The 19802-nt window shown below is 35.4% G+C and overlaps 2 protein-coding genes across 3 annotated transcripts in view; both read right to left on the bottom strand.

Annotated features, from left to right (window-relative positions):
* DPP4 (dipeptidyl peptidase 4) overlaps nt 1–2674 on the bottom strand; it is a 39556-nt gene extending 36882 nt beyond the window's left edge. For both annotated transcript variants that reach the window (XR_014317723.1, XM_082762959.1), the window contains exons 1-2: nt 2392–2674; nt 2205–2289 (exon numbers count right to left, since the gene is read on the bottom strand). Coding sequence is in view for 1 of the 2 variants with exons in the window: in XM_082762959.1 (XP_082619085.1) it covers nt 2205–2289; nt 2392–2397 (91 nt within the window). In the remaining variant the exon portion in view is untranslated. The remainder of the gene's footprint in view (nt 1–2204; nt 2290–2391) is intronic.
* A 5019-nt stretch (nt 2675–7693) lies between these two features.
* Nucleotides 7694–19565, bottom strand: GCG (glucagon). Its single transcript, XM_082763931.1, has 7 exons — nt 19341–19565; nt 14893–14993; nt 14325–14486; nt 13266–13319; nt 11557–11694; nt 9223–9366; nt 7694–8183 (listed from the first exon to the last, which is right to left on the bottom strand). Exons 2-7 carry the CDS (start codon nt 14988–14990, stop codon nt 8159–8161), a joined length of 621 nt encoding a protein of 206 aa, XP_082620057.1. The 5' UTR covers nt 14991–14993; nt 19341–19565; the 3' UTR covers nt 7694–8158.
* Between the last annotated feature and the right edge of the window lie 237 nt (nt 19566–19802).

Raw genomic sequence — 19802 nt, 5'->3', positions numbered from 1 at the left:
TCATCCAGCCAACAAGCCAGAACACCTCTGGAGTGTCAAAATTCCATAACCTTTCAAAACACTGGAGCCCATTTATCAAACTAATTTTGTGCTGCATGACTAATAAGCTTATGAAATTAAAGTACATGGAGGAGTATGGCAAGGCGAAAACCAAAGGTAAGAAATCTAAACTCAAAATATCTATGTGTATCAATAATCATTTTCACTCCCAGCACAATGCTTGAACCATTAGGATGAAATAAAGATTTGACTGCATTTACAGTTCCTTTTATCAGAGCACGCTTTGATTTCACACAGTCACAGTCATGCAAGCTGCTGCTTTTCCTTCCAGTTTTGCCACCTTTCATTTTGTACTCCGGTCAGTTCCTGTACTGACCCAGAAGACATCCTCACCTGACTCATGCATCCTGACTTCATGCATAGGAACAGTGTAATCAAAGTGCACTAACATATGAAGAGCTAGTTATAAGCGTACTACCTGTATACTCTCAGCTAACAGGAAACACAGGTTTAGCACCTTTCAGTCAAAAGTTCCTGAACTTGCAGTAGTTACAGTTATTATTCAGATGTTACAACTGACCTCATTTGGGAAAAGTCAGGACTTCAAGTTTTCAAACTGGCACTTCTCCGTCTCTGTCCTTATTTCAGACAAATGGATCTACTGAATTACCTAGATGTGCTAGATAATTTCCCACTCATTAATTTCAGCCATTAGCAAAAAGACTGACACATTGCCTTACTCTTTCACAATAGACAAAGTGGCACAAGCCAAGGTTGATGGTATGGTAGGATTCTGTATTTCATACAAGAGAGGTGCTTCTTTAATTTTTTTTAACTATAGAACTCAAAGACCAATTCTAAATTGCTGCCACTTCTACAGGAAAAGGATTCCTGTGCTACAGCCTATGAAAGAAGACACATTTGATTTTCAGTAAGATAGAGCATTAATATTAAGGTAGACTAGTAGTAACCCTTCAGCAGAGTAGAGGCCTGTACACTGAATTCTTTGGCTAGGCACTATATAATGATGCACGCATGCATCTGATAAAGTATTAAGATCTTTTCAGTTGTGATTTCCATAGCTTCTTAAAGTATTTTCTGTCACCTCAAAAATCTGCTTTTTTAGATTAGCGGCAAAAAGCACTCAAAGACTAGCAGAAAGGAGAGTGCATCCACTCATGCAATTTTAAGCCCAGAAGATAAATAAACCAGATATCTGGACTCTGAAAATCTGGTTACTAATGGCTGTGATATTATTAATGACAGATGAATCGCCAAAGATTTATATGTAAGCTATGCCATATGAACAGTACAGTGACACAAATTTTGCTTCTTTAATTGACATAAAAATAAACACCAGATCTTCCTATACACATAAGCAATTGCTATATTTACTTCTGAACACATAAAAAAGATCAACATACATATCTTCATACTTTCTGGGATCAACCTAACAAACTTAAGACTACTAGAGGTCTGATCTAGAAAATACTTTGACTTCTTAAAGTTTGCAATGCTGAATTCTACATATTATACAGCTCAGCTGTTAATCATGAGAACATAACGAGAGTCATTAATCTGCAGCCTGGCCATACCAGGTGGGAGCAATGTATTGCTGGATGAAGATTTAATGCTGTTTTACATTAACATCAAAGCTACAATGTCAACCTGGAAAGTACAAACTGATCAGAGTCCAAAAACACATTCCAAATCTTTTCCTACTTTTTTTTTTTTTTTTTTGACCTCTGTAACAGCATTGTATAATTTCATTCAATAAATGTTAACAAATAAAAAGTTGTGCAAACAAAGCAAATCAGAAGAAGTATAATCTTATCTCTTCAACACACCCTAGAGAACTTAACAGTTGGCATTTTACTGCCAGTTCTACAGCTTTCAGCTGTGCTAGGAAAAAAGTGCTGAAACTCGTAATACTTGTAACTAGCATTTTCTAAGTTTACACGAGAATTAAGCGTCTTTTTAATTTCTCCCCCAAGCCCTCTAGGTGAGTGAGACACCTTCTTGAAGTACCTCCCAGTTTCAGAGCGCCAACCCTACCAACGCACGAGTACAAACTTTCAGCAAAACTTCAACCGCGAATCCCACCCCCGTGCGGGGGCAGAGCCCCCCCAAGGCCGGCAGAGAACGAGCCCCGGCAGTTTCGGGGACCCCTCCCTCCCTCCGTCCCAGCCCGGCGGCGGACTTACTGCCGGTGAGCAGAGCCACGGGCACGGCGATGACCGTGATGACAACGGCAACCCCCAGGAGCCCCAGCAGCCACTTCAGGACGGTCTGCAAGGAGAAGTCCCGTCAGGAGGCAGCCGCACAGGGCCCACGACCTGTGCCACCCGCCCCGAGCAGGGGGTGCCCGGGGCCCCCCTCTTCCGGACTCACCTTCATGGTGCGATGGAGCAGCGCTGTGAGGCGGCAGGCGGGGCCGCCGCGGCTGTTCTGGGCTCGGGGGCGAGGCGAAGGGAGGGGAGGCGAGCAAAGGGCCTGCCTCGGGGCCCTGTGAAGCTGCTGCCGCCCGCGGGACCGGCCTCGGAGCAACGCTGGGCGCTTGGGGCCGGGGGCGGCTGCCGCTTGCAGGAAGCGAGCAGCGGCAGGCGCTGGGGGCTGAGCGAGATCACGTTTTTCCTGCTAGCTCCGCAGCTTCGCGGGGTTTCTCAGAGCTGTGGTTTCGCCTTCGGTTCAAACGCTGTGAGCGGGGTAACAAAGCTATACGTTGGAGAGGAAGGACCCTTGACACTGAAAGCATTTCTGTAGGAAAGCAGATAACGCCCACGCGGAGGTCCCAGAAGTGAATTGTCTCCAAACGCCAACGGCAAAGCTCTTAATGACATAATAACACCAGCATTTCAGGTTTCTACTCTTTGAACTTCTTTCTCTCGAGTTCTGGAAAGACTGATAAAAATGTAGTTAAAAAGGTTTTATATTACATTCTTTAGTACTGGTTCTTGTCATAAAAGGTAGATCGTTGTGTAAGTCTGCAAAATGGACGTTTAACAACAGAAGACAAAGTTTGCAACATAGTATCTAACGTGATGGAAATTCACAGCTTGCTTATTGCTAATTTTGTTGTACAGGTGAGCCCATGGTGGACTGTTAAAAAGTAAAATTATAGTGAAGTGGCAGTCTTTCATATTAGATGGACTTTCAGAAGTCTTACAGGTCCATTTGAATACTCAGTATCTATCTAGTACGCTGTACCATTATGTGCCTGACTCACTAACAAGAAAAAACAAAAACCAAACAGAAATCAGCCAACCCCCCTAAGGTAAATGTTCCTCTTCCCATTGAGCAGGAATCAAAACATGCATATAACCAGCCAATGTATGCTTTGTTTTCTATGTTCAAAGCATTTAAACGATGACCATCCTATGTCTCAAAGTGTAGCATGGTCAAGGTATAATCTCAGTTCTCTGGTAAAATGCACCTGAATACTCTCAAGCTTTTCTTAGCCAAGTTGCAGTTTAATAATATGTTGAGAGATTATCTGCAAGCTTTTAGTGTTTCTCAGTGATTATTCTAAGAAGGAAAAGACCTCCACTGACAAAACGTATGCCTAGCTTCTGCTAGCTCCAGTGGGCACAGAATTTTAAATACCTTTGCAAATTTGGATTTATGTTTCTAAGACCAAAATGTCTATTAGCCTGCCGTGTTTCTGACTCTGGTCATACTAAGGAAGTTTATGGGACCACATTGTGCACCGAGAACCACCTGAATTTTCCATCAAGAGTAAAGGTAGCAGAATATGCTTTCCATTTAATTGCAATGGTAGCTAGCATTGATTTTATACACCTTGGAAGAATCTTAAGTTGCTCTTGTTTAATCAAAATATCAGTGATCCCAAAAATATTTGTAATGGTTGTGCTTCTGGGTGCTCTGTCGGATTGTCTTTTGTGATAGCCTGAGACCTAAAAAGTGTTTCCAGCCAAATATTTCAAATTCCTTTCTACCATGAAGTTCTTTTGCAATCAGATGTGTTAATATGATGCCAAGAGATTAATGAAATGAATATTCAGCAGTGGCTGCTACACAATAAAAATTGAGAAACCATAGTTGTTCATCATACTGTATGCTGAACACAAAAGTATTCATTAAGAATAAGGTTAAGCAAGTTGTATAACTAAGAAGAGCTACTTACTAGAAAGAACCAAAATGCAGCTTTCAGCCTTAAGGCTGGCTTCCCTACACACTTGGTGGACATGCCAGATGTGATGTCTCTTTCAGGCTTCTAGCCTCAGTAGAACTCAAGGCTCTTATATTTAATTGAATCTTCCCTCCATAAATATCTGGAGAAGTCCAATAGGAAAAATGGAAAAAAAATAAGCTCTGTTCTGCAGAACAACAACAACAAAATTGTTTGGGACTAAGATATATACAGTCTATTTTACAGATGCAATAATGTATTCCAGATGTCTCAACATATGGCTACAGGAGACAAAGTGAGTGCTAGGAAAAGTTTTACACTAATTCCATAGCTCAATTCAAACATGCTGTGAGGAAGAAAAAGCAAAAATGCTGTTAGCACTGAAGAGTGTTCAAGCTCCACTTGAGTGAAGTGTGTCTTTTGGTAACAAATATATCTTTTTTTTTTTTTTTTTTTTTTTTCCCCCCCCCAGGAATTTCCTTTTTATGCTGAAATAGCATAAGGACAGTTTGGTAATTCTTCATTACAATGAGAGTACTGTGAAGAGAGTTAACTGTAAATCAGGAAAACAAATAAGAAAACAAAACAAAACAACTTGCTTCCTGTGGTTATTATCATTGGAACAGTCATTTTGATGTGGCTAATAGCAGCTGTCATTTAGTTCTTTCAAGTTTATGTATTTTTCTCTAAAAAATGAATTTTCTGGCAACTGAAAATTCTTGTCACATGCCCACAGAGCACAATTGAATGGTTATAGTATCTCAAGTTTCTGTTCTTTTTTTTTGTGTGTTCAGAGGAAAAGAGTTTAAGAAAAAAGGGAAAGAAAATTGAAATATGATATTTAATTACAATTAGTTTTTTTGTTTGTTTTGTTTTGTTTTGTTTCTTGAACATGCTTATTTTTCCAGATACTTAACAAATAGACTGGAATATAGGAAGGAAGCTGTAGAATTAAGGTCCAAATATAGTTAATAAAGGAGAAAATATTGGGAACACTTTTGAATATAAAGTCGCTGGAATTCTGGGTAGCACAGAGGATTCTAAATATCTGCATGAATGCACAGAATATGCAATTTTAGAAACTGCATATACACAACAAAGTCAAAGTATCTGGCGCAGTGGTACTGTTTTCATACATCTTAAAGAAGGTATAAGGTTCAGTTTTCTAGTAGAGTGAAGAAGTCAGTGGGGAGAGAATTAAAACAAAAAAAAATAGTTGTTGCACCATAAGCTGCATCTATGATACATTTACAATGTGTTTCCCATAAGATGGGATCCATAGCCTAACTCTGTAGACATAAATCTTACTCAAGGTGTAGAGGGGCATCATAACAGTGTCATCCTTCGTAGCATAAAAGTCAAGATCCCTTATGCACACCTGGACATTTGATTTTAGCAAGCTGTATGCAGTTTTGGTCCTTGACTGAAAAGGGTGAAAGAAGGATTAATGTTTCTGAGAGTGGATGAGGGCGTATCCCTGTATGTAATGCTGCAATGTGCTCCTGAGCAAGATTCTCTTTGGCAGTCACACTTCCCTTCCTTTACTTGTACAGAGCAAATTGAAGCCCCCCTCATACAAGCAGAGGACCACAGGGAATGCAATCAAAATAATAACAGACAGCTGTTGCTTCATTGCCTGGAGACTTTGAAGAACATTTATTATTTAAAAGCAGTCTCAAGGCCACTCTCAAATTCCTAAATTTTTCTACAAATATACCACTCACAGCAAAAGGCCTTAGAAAGGCAAGATCTCTCCCTTACTAGAGTACAAAATTAAGATTAAAATATAAATAGCAATTCTCTGTAGCCTTGACTGCTGCAGCTATTCTGCTTTCTATCAGCCTGAAGACGTGAATAGCTATTGTCTAGTACAGACACTTTTTGAAGAAGTGAATGCTACTTATTTACATTTATACCATTATCTTAATTACATCTAGTATGTACAAGAAATATTTGGCACGTACCTTGTGCTTGATTCCAAATGACCTTGTTATTTCAGGGTACGTAATTCCTAGTCCAGTTCTGCTAAAACTTGTGTTTGGAACTTCTGGAGCTTGCTTAACTTCATCTGATTTCTGAAGAAAGGGTGTCTTTTGATTCATGCTCTAAATTGGGACTCAGAAAATTACAGTTTAAATATTTTTGTTGTGTTCCAAGCAACCTGCATAACTTTGAGAACGTTATTTATATCCCTTCTGTTCATAAAAACATAATTTGTAAAAATGTGGAAAACAGTACTTACATAGATGACTAAGCCATCATCAGAAGATACTCAAGTACACTGGGGACAGACACAACAATTGGTAATTCAGGAATCCTGACCTTCAGAATACAGAATATCCTGGACATAATGGAGTAAAACACATTAAAGACATTTTCTCAGTCTATAGAAATAAAAGAGTTAATTGTACCATCTCAGCCTGGACCATATGGATCCAGCTGTGTATAACTGTACTTGGTATCAAACCACTCTATGCAAATTAGGTTAAACATACAACACATTTACATTCCTCCCTCCTTTCCCCCTTTTAACCTCCAATGATATTTTGGATGCTCTGATAGTTATTTTAAGAGCAAAGTTCAACTGAGTTTTAATAGTTTTAAATTGGGTTAATAGAAAAAGTATCTGTTACTGTCAAAAAACTGTTCTAGGTGCAAAGTTGGGTATGATCAGTCCTGATGTGAAATTACAGAATATTGGTGCCTTATAGTACATTGGGAGGATTCCAGACCACTACTGAAAATTGTAGGTGTATTTGAAAAACAAAGGAGACTCAAAGCAATACTAGTAATTCTTAGCCAAATTTATAGGTTCCAATTCTGATCCAACACCTGTAGATCGGGGCATTTTAGTATAGATACCTGGCATGCTGCTATTATGGCAAAGGACAAAAAAGGAGTTTGGGGATTCTTAAGAAGTAATAGGTGCATAAAAGCATCTGAGTCTGTTAAAGAGTTGCAGCTACTACTGTACTTACAAAAATATAAAAGAGTATAAAAGAGTTTGGACTGCTAGAAACACTGAGACCAGAATGAAGGCACTGAAATAACAGTAGTTCTAATATGTTTTAGTGCAATGCTGCTAACTGCAAGAGATGATGGGCACAATGGTTTTCAGAGGAAGAAGGAAGAAAAGAATACAACACAAATAAGAGTGATTCCAGGGCCATTTAAGGTGGCAATCATATAAAACCTGAAGAAACTGGGTGGAAGACTTTCCACTCTAAGAAAGTATATTGCACTTAGCATCTTTCAAAGCTGTCCTTCTGCTTTTGCTGAGAAACAAAATGTTATGCTAATGAGTACTGTTCAGTCTTGCTTCCACCTCTAGCTTTATCTTACATTATTTCTTTTTTAACTAAGGATAATGCAAAGTTCATACATCTCTTGTCAGGAAACCATTATGGAGAAAAAGTGACCAAGCAAAACATTGGTTTTGTTTTATGATTCCAAACAAACCACTTCCAAGATCTCAGTGACACTAACATATTAGAATAAAATTAAAATAGGCAGAAGGGATATACACATTAAAAGTCAACAGAAAAGAAGCTTGAAAAAATTTATTTAAGGCTATCATTTAATATCCTTAAAGCTTAGCCTTTTTATAACAAAGGTTTCAACAGGGATATTCACTTCTCAGACATTTGCAACTGCCAGACCGTTAAAAATATCGCATATAATTGACAATTGAATCATTGTATGTCAGCTTTTTAGAAAAATAATTTCATATGTAAATATAAATGGAATTATTTCAGTCATAATAAATGGAAAATATGAAAATGTGGAACTTTCATAGTCTTAAAGCTATTAAGACAGCCATCCCTCAGACAACAGGCATTCCATATATATAGTCTTTTGGCAACACTAAACAACACTACAATTAATTCCTGGCATGCAAGGTGACATAGCTTTGTTACACTGAATGTAAATAACAATACAGATTTCAGAATCTCTTAATAACTGGCAGTTGATGAAGATCTTCATTTATCCCATTTTTATTCTGCATTTTTACTGGTATTCTTCCAAAAGATCCCTGGGAAAAAAAAAAAAGGCAATTAGAACATATTATAAATCTCCCAAGACTTATGAAATACCTGTCAAACATTTTTTCTTGTTAAGTTAGTAGATGTTAGTTCCACAAACCCCTCGATGCCTCTCTCTAATTACAATTAGAGACAACAATTACTCTGAAAGGAAAATCTTTTTAATAGTCTCATATAGATGATTATCTCAAACTGTTTCAGTGCTTAACCACAAACAAACACAAAAATATGAAAAAGTTAGTCAAAAATGTGTTTGAATGATAACTTCTACATTTTTTGAGACAGTATGTCTTGTACTAGATTTTCAAGATCAACTAGTGATTTAGGGTCCTTTAGTAGTCAAAAGACTAAAAGTAATAAACTTTTGCAATGGATATCCAACATTTTAGAAAATCTTGCCATTCATAAGTGCCTCAAGTGAGCATTTTATTATTTTTTTGAAATCCTTTGCTAATGTTAGCAAATAATCCTAAAATATTAACTTGTTTGCAGAGCTCGGATAGAAAATGTTGCTTTTCCATCAGCATTTACCTATTTACAGGAAAATTAAAACAGGGTTCTTAAGTTGTTAGCCATCAGGAACTCATATAGCAGTACCTTATTCCCTAATGTCAAGCCACAATTTAAGGCAGTTTTATATCACAGTCTTTAAAGAATAATGAATTTGGTGTCATTTTCCCAATAAACATTTCTGATTTTTTAATGCCCATGGCAAAGGAGAATTTTATTTTTCAGTAATTTAATATGACCTCACTTCTGGTAAGTGGCAAAACTCCGCTGAAGTTAAATAGGAAATTATCAAATAGGTTCACCAGGTTCACCACTGATGCAAAATACAATTTGTATTTGGAATGGCTTCTGTTTATAGTGTCTTATCATTGTTCAGCACTGTCTGTAAAATAAAGTTTGTAACATGTTTACGCATATATCTCAATAGTTAAGAGAAAAATGAGCTGTATTTTCCCTACATGTGACATATACATTTAAAACCCCAATATATTAATATAAATATTATCAAAATTTAAGCACCTTTGGGTAACTTTTGTGTTAATCAGCCATTTTAGGAACTCTTTGGCAGCCATGTCATCCAGGATTTTGTTGATATCACTTGTGAAAGTGCCATCTGCGTATCTTCGGCCCATTTCTTCAGCTACAAGAGTTTTTTCTGGGAAACTTTAAAGGGAAGAAATTATGAAGCAATTTTCAGATCAAAATAAACAAACTGTTTAAGAGGGCCTTATTACAGGGTCTTAATACATTTCCTGTGGTTTTAAGGAGTTAAAGGTTGAGCCAGATGTTATGGCCAAAGTATAGCACAAAGCACATATTTTGAAGCATTATTTTAACAACAGAAGAAAGAATAAAAGTTTCCCTTTACCAGGCAGGACTCTTCATTTAGGTAAGTCTAGATTCCTCTCTATGATTTTTTTGAAAAAGCCATACATGCAAAACCATAACTCAGACTACACTAAGTAGACTAGGCATCAATAAAACTCACAGTAAATAATAATTTACTGAAAAAATAATTTATCACAATAAAACTTACTAAGAATATTTTTTAAAAAGAAATATCAGTACTAAAACATTATAGTCAAATTTTCAAACTTTTTTTGTTTGATTTACAAAGTCTTAGTTTTATACTTACTTTATACTTCATAAACGTTTAGACGGTAAAAGCAGCAATTTGGGAGGGTGTAAAATACCTGAATTACAATCAATATATGTATAAAATCTATTTTTTTTTTCCACAATTGAATTTTGTATTTGGAATCAGATCCTGATTCTTGCTCTCTACCTTTTTTACCACTGGAAAACTGTTGTGCCAAGGGCCTTATTTAGAAAGCTTGTTTCAACCCATCAAAGAAAGGGAGATTTTAATGGGTTCCAATAAGGTGTGCTGATACTGAAGCACACTATGCTCTGGGATCAGTGACAGGCAGACTGTCTCTTTTCATTAATTGATATTAGGGAAAGCTATATGCAAGTCTGACTACAAATAATGCTAAATACTGGGAAGCAGGAGGCTGCTCTGTGTAATTGTCCATATAGGTTTCTAAGCTCAGTTCATTAGCTCAGTTGTAATCTCTTTCTTACAAATACTAAAAAACCCTATCTCTGTTCATGAAAATGAAAGTACAGAAAAAACAACTGCAGATCACTATGAAGTGGCACCAGCCTTTCCCTTATCTGTATAGCGGACCTCATTCATTTAACTCAGGAAATCACTAATTATTTTTTTCAGGAAATCATCATTATTTCCAAAATTTACTTTTACCTAATTAGACTTCCTTGACTACAACACACAATCTTGTCTTACAGATGATATTTTATTGTTATTGTTATTTATTATCTTTATATAGAACGAAAGACTTACATAATACTTTACAGCTAGTAGAATATATAATTATAGGATGAAATCCTTGCCCCGAAGAGCTTACAGTCTAAAGGCACATATAAATACAGAACAGTTAAAAAGTGGGCAGTGTCATTTGCATGGTGTAACTCCTAACCCTGCAGAGTAGGAACTATGATAAGACAGAAAGTGCCTGAAGGGGACTGAAGTTAAGGCTGTTGCAAGTGTAAGACTAACACAAAAAAGATACAAGATCATGAGTGAGCTAATGTAGTGAATAGGTTTTGAGAAATATGCAATATGGAGAGCAAGATAAGCATGAAAGAAAGCAGAGATGTAAGTAAATCAAAACTGTGGAGCTGTGAGTCCTGGAATCTGTAAACCACAGCAAAAGAAGTAAAAGTGTCTTAAAAATGAAAACAAGATATAGTTGTAGGAAATGATGGTTACTTTGGCAGCAGCAGCTTGGGGAGTTTGTCAATCATAGGAAGAGGAAAAGAAGACATCAGTAATTGCTGGGAATAATCACCAGAGCACGGACTACAGCTGTGGTGGCAGTGACATTGGCAAAAATTTAAACTTGGAAATACTGCAGAGTGAAAATTGACTGCAGAGGTTGGGAAAAACAAACAAACAAACAACAACAACAACAAAGGAATTTAAGATGACAGTGACTTGAATTATCTCAATGAGAGCTGAGACTGTAAGCAATCTTGTGTGAAGTGGGAAAGGTGGTAAGTAGAGGAAGGTCTGGTTTAGTTTTAGATATGTAGACCTTAAGTATAACTTGACCTTTCAGAGTGTAACAGCATACTGAAATGGTTTGTTTCAATGTGTTTGAACACAGTAACTTAAAATGGTAGTCTAACACCCACAGAATGTCTTCTATTACAAAAGGGAAACATGAAGTACAGCAAGAATCATCAAAAACACATCAAGGTTTCATCAGACTTGATTTCTAACCTCGAAAGCAAGGCAAAATTTAGTAATAGGAATGGATGGATTCTTACTCTCTTCTTCCTCGTCCATTCACTAACCAAGCAATGAATTCTTTGGCAGCTTGACCTTCCAAATAAGAGGTGATATCACTGGTGTAGGTGCCCTCAGCATGTCTCTCAAATTCAGCATGACGCTTGGAGATTGCATTGCTGAAAGAAGAGCAATACTGTAGGATCAGACTGTATTTTTTAACTTCTATTAATTTATATTCCCCACTAAACTAACATTTCTTATTAGAGAGAGGGGTTTTCTTTGCTTCTGAAATTACCCTTGCTATTTTTGTCTTTCAATTCTAAAAGCAATGCCTGTGCTACACAGTACAGTTTTGTGTAGAAATAACTGAACTAGTTCTAAGCAAATCAAATTAGGTGCTGAAAGCTTAAAGAGCTGCATTGGAAAGGCTTTTTGCTAGATTAATTAGCTCTGCTCAACAAAATTTATAGTATTCTACAGATATACTTTTTGCTACCTCAATAAGACTACTCAATGAGCGCTCACCTAAAATTAAAAGAAAGTTTTAAAGACAGTCCTTCTGTATTCAGCACAAACAGCCAAACTGTTCAGATTTAACCCCTTTTAATATCAGTCTGCTGCACTTTGAATTGCTTTGTGGACACACATAATTCCAACCAAGTGATAATCTTGGAACAATTTCAAACCTGATCATCTCCAGCTTAATAAAGAAAATAACCTCTCCCCCAACATGCTTTTTTCTCTGATATGGCAAAATTATGTCACACTGGCCCTTAGGAAAACAAACTGCACTGAGAAGTAGACATATGTTGGAATATTTTTCCCAGATAAGTTCCCTTGAATTTCTATTTCAGAATTTGCTAATTTCTGCCCAATTTTCAGTGCCTCTAGCTATATTTTGTCTTCCTGAGATTTCACTATTCCTCCCAATTTGGTACCATCCGCATTTTCCATCAGCATGCTAACTCTAGTTTGGAACATTTTTGATGAAATGTTGATTTTGTTGATACATGTTTCACTGAAGCTCAAACATTATCACAGATTTTGTATTATATTGACAGTGTTTTGAATTGAAAGATCTTTGTGATCCAAGATGCCCTCTCCGGATTTTCTAACAAAAGGTAAAATGAATATATGTATTTAAATCTATTTTGCAAAAACACTTAGTGTTTTGTAGTTATTGTTTGCTCCAAATTTTGAAACCCTCAAACCTTGTCCCAGAATCATTGTCAGGAAACAAAATTTTGACCTCCAGCAGGTCTTGTGTTCTCCTTTTCTGTTATGAGCAATTTGTATAAAATTTGATAGAATACTGAGGGCCAAACACTGTATCATGTTTTATCAGCCCCCCAAAAGTTGGTGCCTGGCAATTGACCTTTCCTTAGTATTCTAATTGGTTTTCTTTCCCTTAACACAATGATTTTTGGCAACCTTTTTTGTATTTGTATTTTTTTTTTTTTATTCTCTACTCTCCTTTATTACTTGGTATGTTCTTTGCTAAAATCTGTTGTTCTCATGCCATTGCATTCCCTGAAGGCATTGCACACACCTATAGCACAGATGTACAGGAATAAATGCCAGACGCTTTCTTTCCTCATAAAAAATGGGTGCAGAAAATTTCTTTTGATAGGTATTTCTTGTATTATGTTAACATTGTAGAGAATACTAGTTTTCTTCCTTGTTTAACAGAAAATGAGGAAATGAGGTTGACTTGTTTTTGAGTAATGAGTTGTGGCAACTAGAATACCTTGAGAGCTGGTCCGGGAATTTGTCATTCTCTTTGTCCTCCTGTCCTTGTTGGCTGTAGTGGAATTCCAAAATCATTGGATCATTATTACCAGTACATTGCAGAGTATGCATGAGCATGATAATTGGTTATTATTTAAATATTGTCATAAACAACCAAGACTGATGGATGAATATAAATACTTTCAGACTTACACATTTAAGGAAGAAATTCTTTACTATGAAGTTAGTGAGGCACTGGAACAGGTTGCCCAGAGAAGCTGTGGATGCCCCATCCCTGGAAGCCAAGCTGGATGGGGCTTTGAACAACCTGGTGTAGTGGGAGGTGTCCCTGTCCATGGGAAGGGGGTAGGAATTAAATGATCTTTAGGGTCCTTTCCAACCCAAACTATTCTATAATTCTATTATTTAAATTAATACAATATCTAGAAATTATTACTTTATATTTTAAAGGCTCCCACAGGGATTTAAATGGATTTTTTTTTATTTTGTGGACAGATCTTTTCTAGAACACAGGGCATAGAATTACATGCTCTTACATTATCCTTGCTCTCAGCTTGTTAGCTTGTGTTTAAGTGTATCTTTAAAAAGACACACCAATTTACACCTTAATGGTATATCTGTAATCCAGCAGTCAATAAGGATTAAACCTTAGCTCCCTTTTCACAAATGAAACTTCAGGATTAGAGTAACCATGGAAAGTTTTATTAAGGTCCAAAGGTGACATCTTTATATTATCTTTACTGACATGATTCATACTGAACTAAGTTGGTTCACTGAAACAATCTGTCCCAAAGAAGCTGATACAGTCTCAGTTTGGGTGTAACATCAGATACACTTGATTTATCCAAATCCTTTTGACTGATTTTGCATATAGCTCTCATTTCTAATAACATATTAATGATATATATAAATTTTCCTTAAGCACATTAGTCATTTGATGGTTATACATGACCTGTGATGGGAAGCTGAAATCAAGAAACTGAATTCAGACAGGTACTAGATTTTTGGCTGTTTTCTGTGTATGGAGATCTATAGCAATGTGAGCAAAAAGGCTTACCCATTTCTTTTAGTGCTCATTAACCACTGCACAAAATCCTGAGCTCGTCTGGTGTCCAAGTACTTGCTGTAATCACTGGTGAATGTACCTTGTGAATGACGCTTCACTTCATTCAGCTGTCTAGATTCATCTAATGGTTCAGACTGGGAAGCTTTGAAAGATCTGAGAAAAGTTTAGAACCTGTTAATAGACAATGATTATAGTACATTCTACACTGACTTTTCTTTTAACAATATAATTTTATAGTCTTACAAGGTAAAAAAAAAAAAAAAGAAAAAAAAAGTGGGATATTATTGATCACTAGCTTGCTGGTAAAATTAATCAATATAGTGGATTGGATACTGCACAGTTACAAGGTCTTCTTGGATACCTAAGGCAGCTATTGTTTGAAGTAGTGAAACTTCTGTGCCTCACTTTGCAGGAATGGTAGATTCCTGCAAAGGATTGATAGAAATCCAACGGTAGATAAAGTACTTTGAATAATATATGTCACTGTATGTTTTGCTTTGAACTATAAGAAAACAAAGTTAAGGCCAAGGCTTTCTAGAAGTTGATCAACAGAATTTACCTTGATTTCTCCTCTGTATCCTGAAGAGGATTTTGCCAGCTGCCTTGAACTATCATTAAAAGGAGCCCAGCAACAAAATAAACACTTTTCATTTTCATTGCCTGTAAAAACAGAAATAAGGCAACAAAGAAAAATGTAATCGTCTTTACATACCACTAAATCAATTATATCAAAAAGATCCTTAATGCTGATCTAAACTTGAAGATATTGAGACCTTGTGTAACTGGATGGAGACTACAGTGCCTTGGGTAGGCATTCCAGAAAAAAAAAAAAAAAAAAAAAAAAGCAGCAAATTGCTGTCAAGAACTTTGTCACATCAGATCCTCATTCGTTCTTCCTGACTCTCCATGCTCCTTTAATTTTTTTCCTTTTTGGAAAGAAAACATATTGCAGGAGAGTGAATGGCTTATTGATAGGTGTCTCTTTAGTACTTGAATTAGTGACTGGTTTACTCATACAAGTAGTGCAGTTCACTTTTAGTGAATAGTCACCAGTGGGAAAAATGTTCTTCTTAATTCCCTATGTGCTATTATTTTCATTATTTAATGTACTAATATTAGCCTGTTGACATACAATCCTGAAAAATGAAATGCTATTCATTTTGGGCTCCCAAAACCCTGTGCAAAAAGGACTATGAGCACCTAATGGCTAATAGTTTCAGAAGTATTTTGCACTGAGGGCATCTGTATAAACAGGAAATGAGAGGAAACCTACTTAAAAAAATCAGTTAGTATTTATTGTTTATTGGTTTTGATCCCTTAAATTTCTGGAACGACTGTATAGAAAAGAAAATGAATTTAAAATGTTAGCTGCTTTAGACCTTGACAAAGAAATTAAATATACCATTCATTCAATGAGTAAACGCCAATTAAATGAATGATGAACAGTAAATCATTCTAACTTTAAAATCAGTATAGATCACATTAAAAGCAACGGAAGTTGCAGTGAGTTCACAAGAGCAAAATGTCACTGGAAATAATATCATCATCATGCACTTGGACTGATACTTGAGTATTTGAAAGAGCCTTTCTGCCATCCATGACATTTTTCTATGGAAGTTTATGTTACAGCCTGAAAAACATAATGATAAATGAAATGAGTGCACTGAAGTAAAGCTATATGTGGCAAACCAAGGCCCAGCAAAAAAAAAATAATAAATAAATCTCCCCACTAAATGTAATCTGCATTGAACTCCTCCAGCTCCAATGTCTTTGTTCGCTTAAATTCAATGATTTATAAAATACGGCAGCCTGAGAGAAAACATGTCTATTCTCTGTGGTAGTGCCTTGCTGCAATAGGCTGGATTTAAATATACTATGGGCTGGAGGAAGCCATGTGGAAGTTTTGAAGAAATTATATGTAGAGAAGGTATAAATTACTCTGTTTTGAGATTTGGACATGGTTCTGCAATAAGCCGTGCAAAAAGTTTACTCCAGCATCAATAGTCCTGCTGCTGTAGGACTTCTATTCTATCCCACTAGTATGCCCCAGCTTCAGAGAAGAAATTTTTTTTGGAAGTTTGTTTCTTCCATCTATTATGAAATGAAGTTGTAAGTCTCGACTGTTGGCAGGCATTTTATCTATGGTTAGGAAAACATTGATTTTAGTATTTTGTGAGATCTAATTTTTAAGATAGTCTTAATGAGTAATATAAATACTATAATACCTCAATGCCAGTATCAAAATACTGAGGTATTTTGAATCTAAATCTTAATAAAACCTTGATAAAAAATGGGAAAATAAATTGATCCTGGTGGATTGTACTGCTAAGCAATGGAGAGGATTTCCCTGTCTCCATCAAAAGCTACTGACAATATATTTTTTTGCTTGCTTTTCCTAGTGTGTATGGTGACTCTTTTCTGCCTTCTGTAATGCCCTGATATATGAGATTTAATTTCTACACCTACATATATCCTGCCTATAGTACCAACAAATAATGCGTAATCATTCCATCTTATTATAACCCTAGCTATAGCATAGAACTCTCTTTTTGCTGTTTCATTTGGAGCTGTAATTTGGTGGTGCAACACTGACATCCAATGTCAATCCCACAGAATGCATAATTTCACATTTCTTAGTCTTCCAACAATGGAACAAAAGCTTTGCCTTATTCTTTGTGAGATGACTTTGTTATGATCACAAAAATGGTTTGGTTGCAATCTAATGACCTCCCCCCCCGCTATCTGATAGAGCTATAAATGAGTCTAGACACCAAATAGAGTCTGGCTATTGTAGCATACATAAGTAAATTTCCCGTGCTTAATGGTACACAAGCAGACTGTTATACTTTTCCTTAATCTGATAAACTAGAAAAAGTTGGGTACTTTACAGCTTCCTGTAGCATTGTTAAAACATGATGCAGTTTTATTATTTACATAAATTATTTACATAAATGTAAATCACTGACATAGAATGGAAGAAATAGCCTCATCATTAATCCAGTCTGTTTATAATAGTATCAGACACCAAAAGCTATTCTTTTATATAAAACTTGATAATAAATATTCAAAGCCCATTGCAATCAGTGAACAGATTTTCAGTTCTCTTATACCTCACTCCTATAGAACCTGAACAGTACTGTTCACTGGCTACCATTGGCTACATTATGCCTTAAGAATATGTTTAAAATTAAATGTATGTTTAGTTTCTTCCTAAATTTTTTTTTCGAGAATCAAAATCTGAAGATATATAGATGCAGTTTTTAGAAATTATTAAAATATTCAAGTAAGAGAATTCTGTCCATTAATAAAATAAGCATTTCAAATGCACTGACCAGCTGTTAAACTTATGTCAAATTATTATCTCAAAAGTTTAGAATCAGTTTTGTTTGTTCAATGTTTAATACTTGTTACTCGTAACCCAAATCAGCAAGAGCAGTTTTCTACAAGTTAAAGGAAAAACAGTATTAAAATAACAATTTTGTTATTTTATTATTGGGAACAGAAACATATTTTATAGAGAATGAGATACTCAGAAAAAAAATATTATTTTTTTTAGTTTATTCCTGTTAAAAAATATTTTCCAGATAAGATATTTGTTTTTAGTTATTTTAGTCACTAGTAGATAACTGCCAAAATACACATGATCTTATTGTCAGGGTGCAGGAAAACTGTAGCTAATCTTACCGCTCCACCACCAAAAAAAATAATAAAAAAAACAACAACCAAAAACAAATAAGTTTATTCCTATGCATATTAAACTAATGGAAATGTTTTCTTTTTTTTTTTGATTAGAGATAAAAAACATAACATACCACAGTTTGAACTGCCAGAAAGTATATAACAAATATGATCTCAAAGTATATAATAAATGGGATCTCAAATATTGATCAGAAACTTGTAGTATTGAAAATATTGTCTTCTGATATGTATTTTGCATTTGAAATTAGAAATTTGTATTATTTCCTTCATCAATCTGTTTTCTAGTTTTTCCCATATATTTTATTGCAGATATCTTTTCCACACTACAGTGTTACATTTTTTTTGGTACAATTTTAACTAGCTTAATCTTGCTGAGTTTTCAAAAATGAATCTTTCAAAAGCTAGATTTGTTTCTATTTCCAGTTTAAAAATAAGAAGTATGGAATTACATCAGCAAAAAAGGGAATAGTTTCATATGAAAATGTATGAATGAGTAATGTAGATTTCTATTAATATGAAAATTGCAGATAGCATTTATTTCTAATTATTAATAACTTTTCCAAGTAGATGTGCTTTACCTACTGCATGCCTTGTGTAAAGTTCTGTAAAAGATAATGGTTCTAGTATAAGGAAATCCATAGCAGGCCAAAAAAAATAATGAAATTTTATAAAATAATCACAATAGCTTTTGAAAGGTTTTAGTTTTTACTTTTATGCTATAAAATTTCTCTCTGAGATCTTGTAGTGATAGGAAAATTACAGTTGTTTGAGACAAACCAATCTGTAGCTAGGGCAATCTCTCGGGTGATGGAGTGGCAAGCTGTCTTGGACAGTTTTCAATCAGTGTCTATATAAACCCATTTACTTTGTTTGCATTATGCCAACTTAATCCCTGTTGATTCATATTTAGAAAGTAGCTGCAAGGAATGAATATTTAAAGAATCTAAATATATGATATAAAAATAGATAAAATAAATATGAGATAAAAATAGAAAAATCTATAATTATTATTTCACATTTCAATTCTTATTACAATGCCAGTCTTTCATCTTTACATGCTTACTCTTCCTTCTTTCAGTTGCTTCTGCAGTCCTAGCTGTTGATTTCCCAATTTGGGATCATTCTCTGTTGAACTAATTCAATAGATTAAAAGATTTAAATGATGATGTCATTAACTTCAAACATTAATGTCAAGAAAATACCAATTTGTTGAAAGCCCCTGGACCTGTATTGTATTGGACAATGCAATACAGAAAATGCACTCAGCTTTCTCAAACAAACTGTACTAGTATTTCACGTAAATCTTACCTTTTTATTCTTTGAAGTGATATGTAGCAGTTAGAGTGGCTACTCTCTCTTCTGGAACTATGGAAAGCCTTGAGGATCCTGAGATCTGCCTAGCTGCCTCTTTTGCACGGACTTATATATATACTGTTCAGCTCTAGTAAGCATTACCAGAGTGCATCATTGCTGACAGTTTCCTTATTCAACTTAAAAAAAAAAAAAAAAAAAAGAAAAAAAAGAAAAAAAGTCATCATATTTGCTATTCATTTCATTTGATAATTTTACAAGCAATTTCACACATTCATTCTGCTTACTTTATGACATCAATGCTAACATGGATTTGCAAAAGGAGTAAGGTAGCTATGTCCAAAGAAGTAAATATCAAGCAGAAGGGCATTAGGATGATAAACACTTAGCTAAAGGTGCATTGGATTAAGGTAGCAATTTCTCCAGATTCTGATTTGCCACATTTAACATTTAGTATTG

Source organism: Aythya marila (assembly GCF_965140915.1).
Source record: "Aythya marila genome assembly, chromosome: 6".
In the NCBI taxonomy this organism is placed as follows: domain Eukaryota; kingdom Metazoa; phylum Chordata; class Aves; order Anseriformes; family Anatidae; genus Aythya; species Aythya marila.
This window is presented reverse-complemented; position numbering and strand designations above follow the sequence as displayed.

What these genes read in the sequence shown, in the direction of transcription:
- GCG (XM_082763931.1), bottom strand. Translation starts at nt 14,990, where the DNA reads ATGAAAATGAAAAGTGTTTATTTTGTTGCTGGGCTCCTTTTAATGATA. An exon ending in TTCCCGGACCAGCTCTCAAG is followed by an intron (nt 11,695 to 13,265) that starts GTATTCTAGTTG and finishes CTCTTCTTTCAG; the next exon opens with CAATGCAATCTCCAAGCGTC. An exon ending in AACACAAAAGTTACCCAAAG is followed by an intron (nt 8,184 to 9,222) that starts GTGCTTAAATTT and finishes TTTTTTTCCCAG; the next exon opens with GGATCTTTTGGAAGAATACC.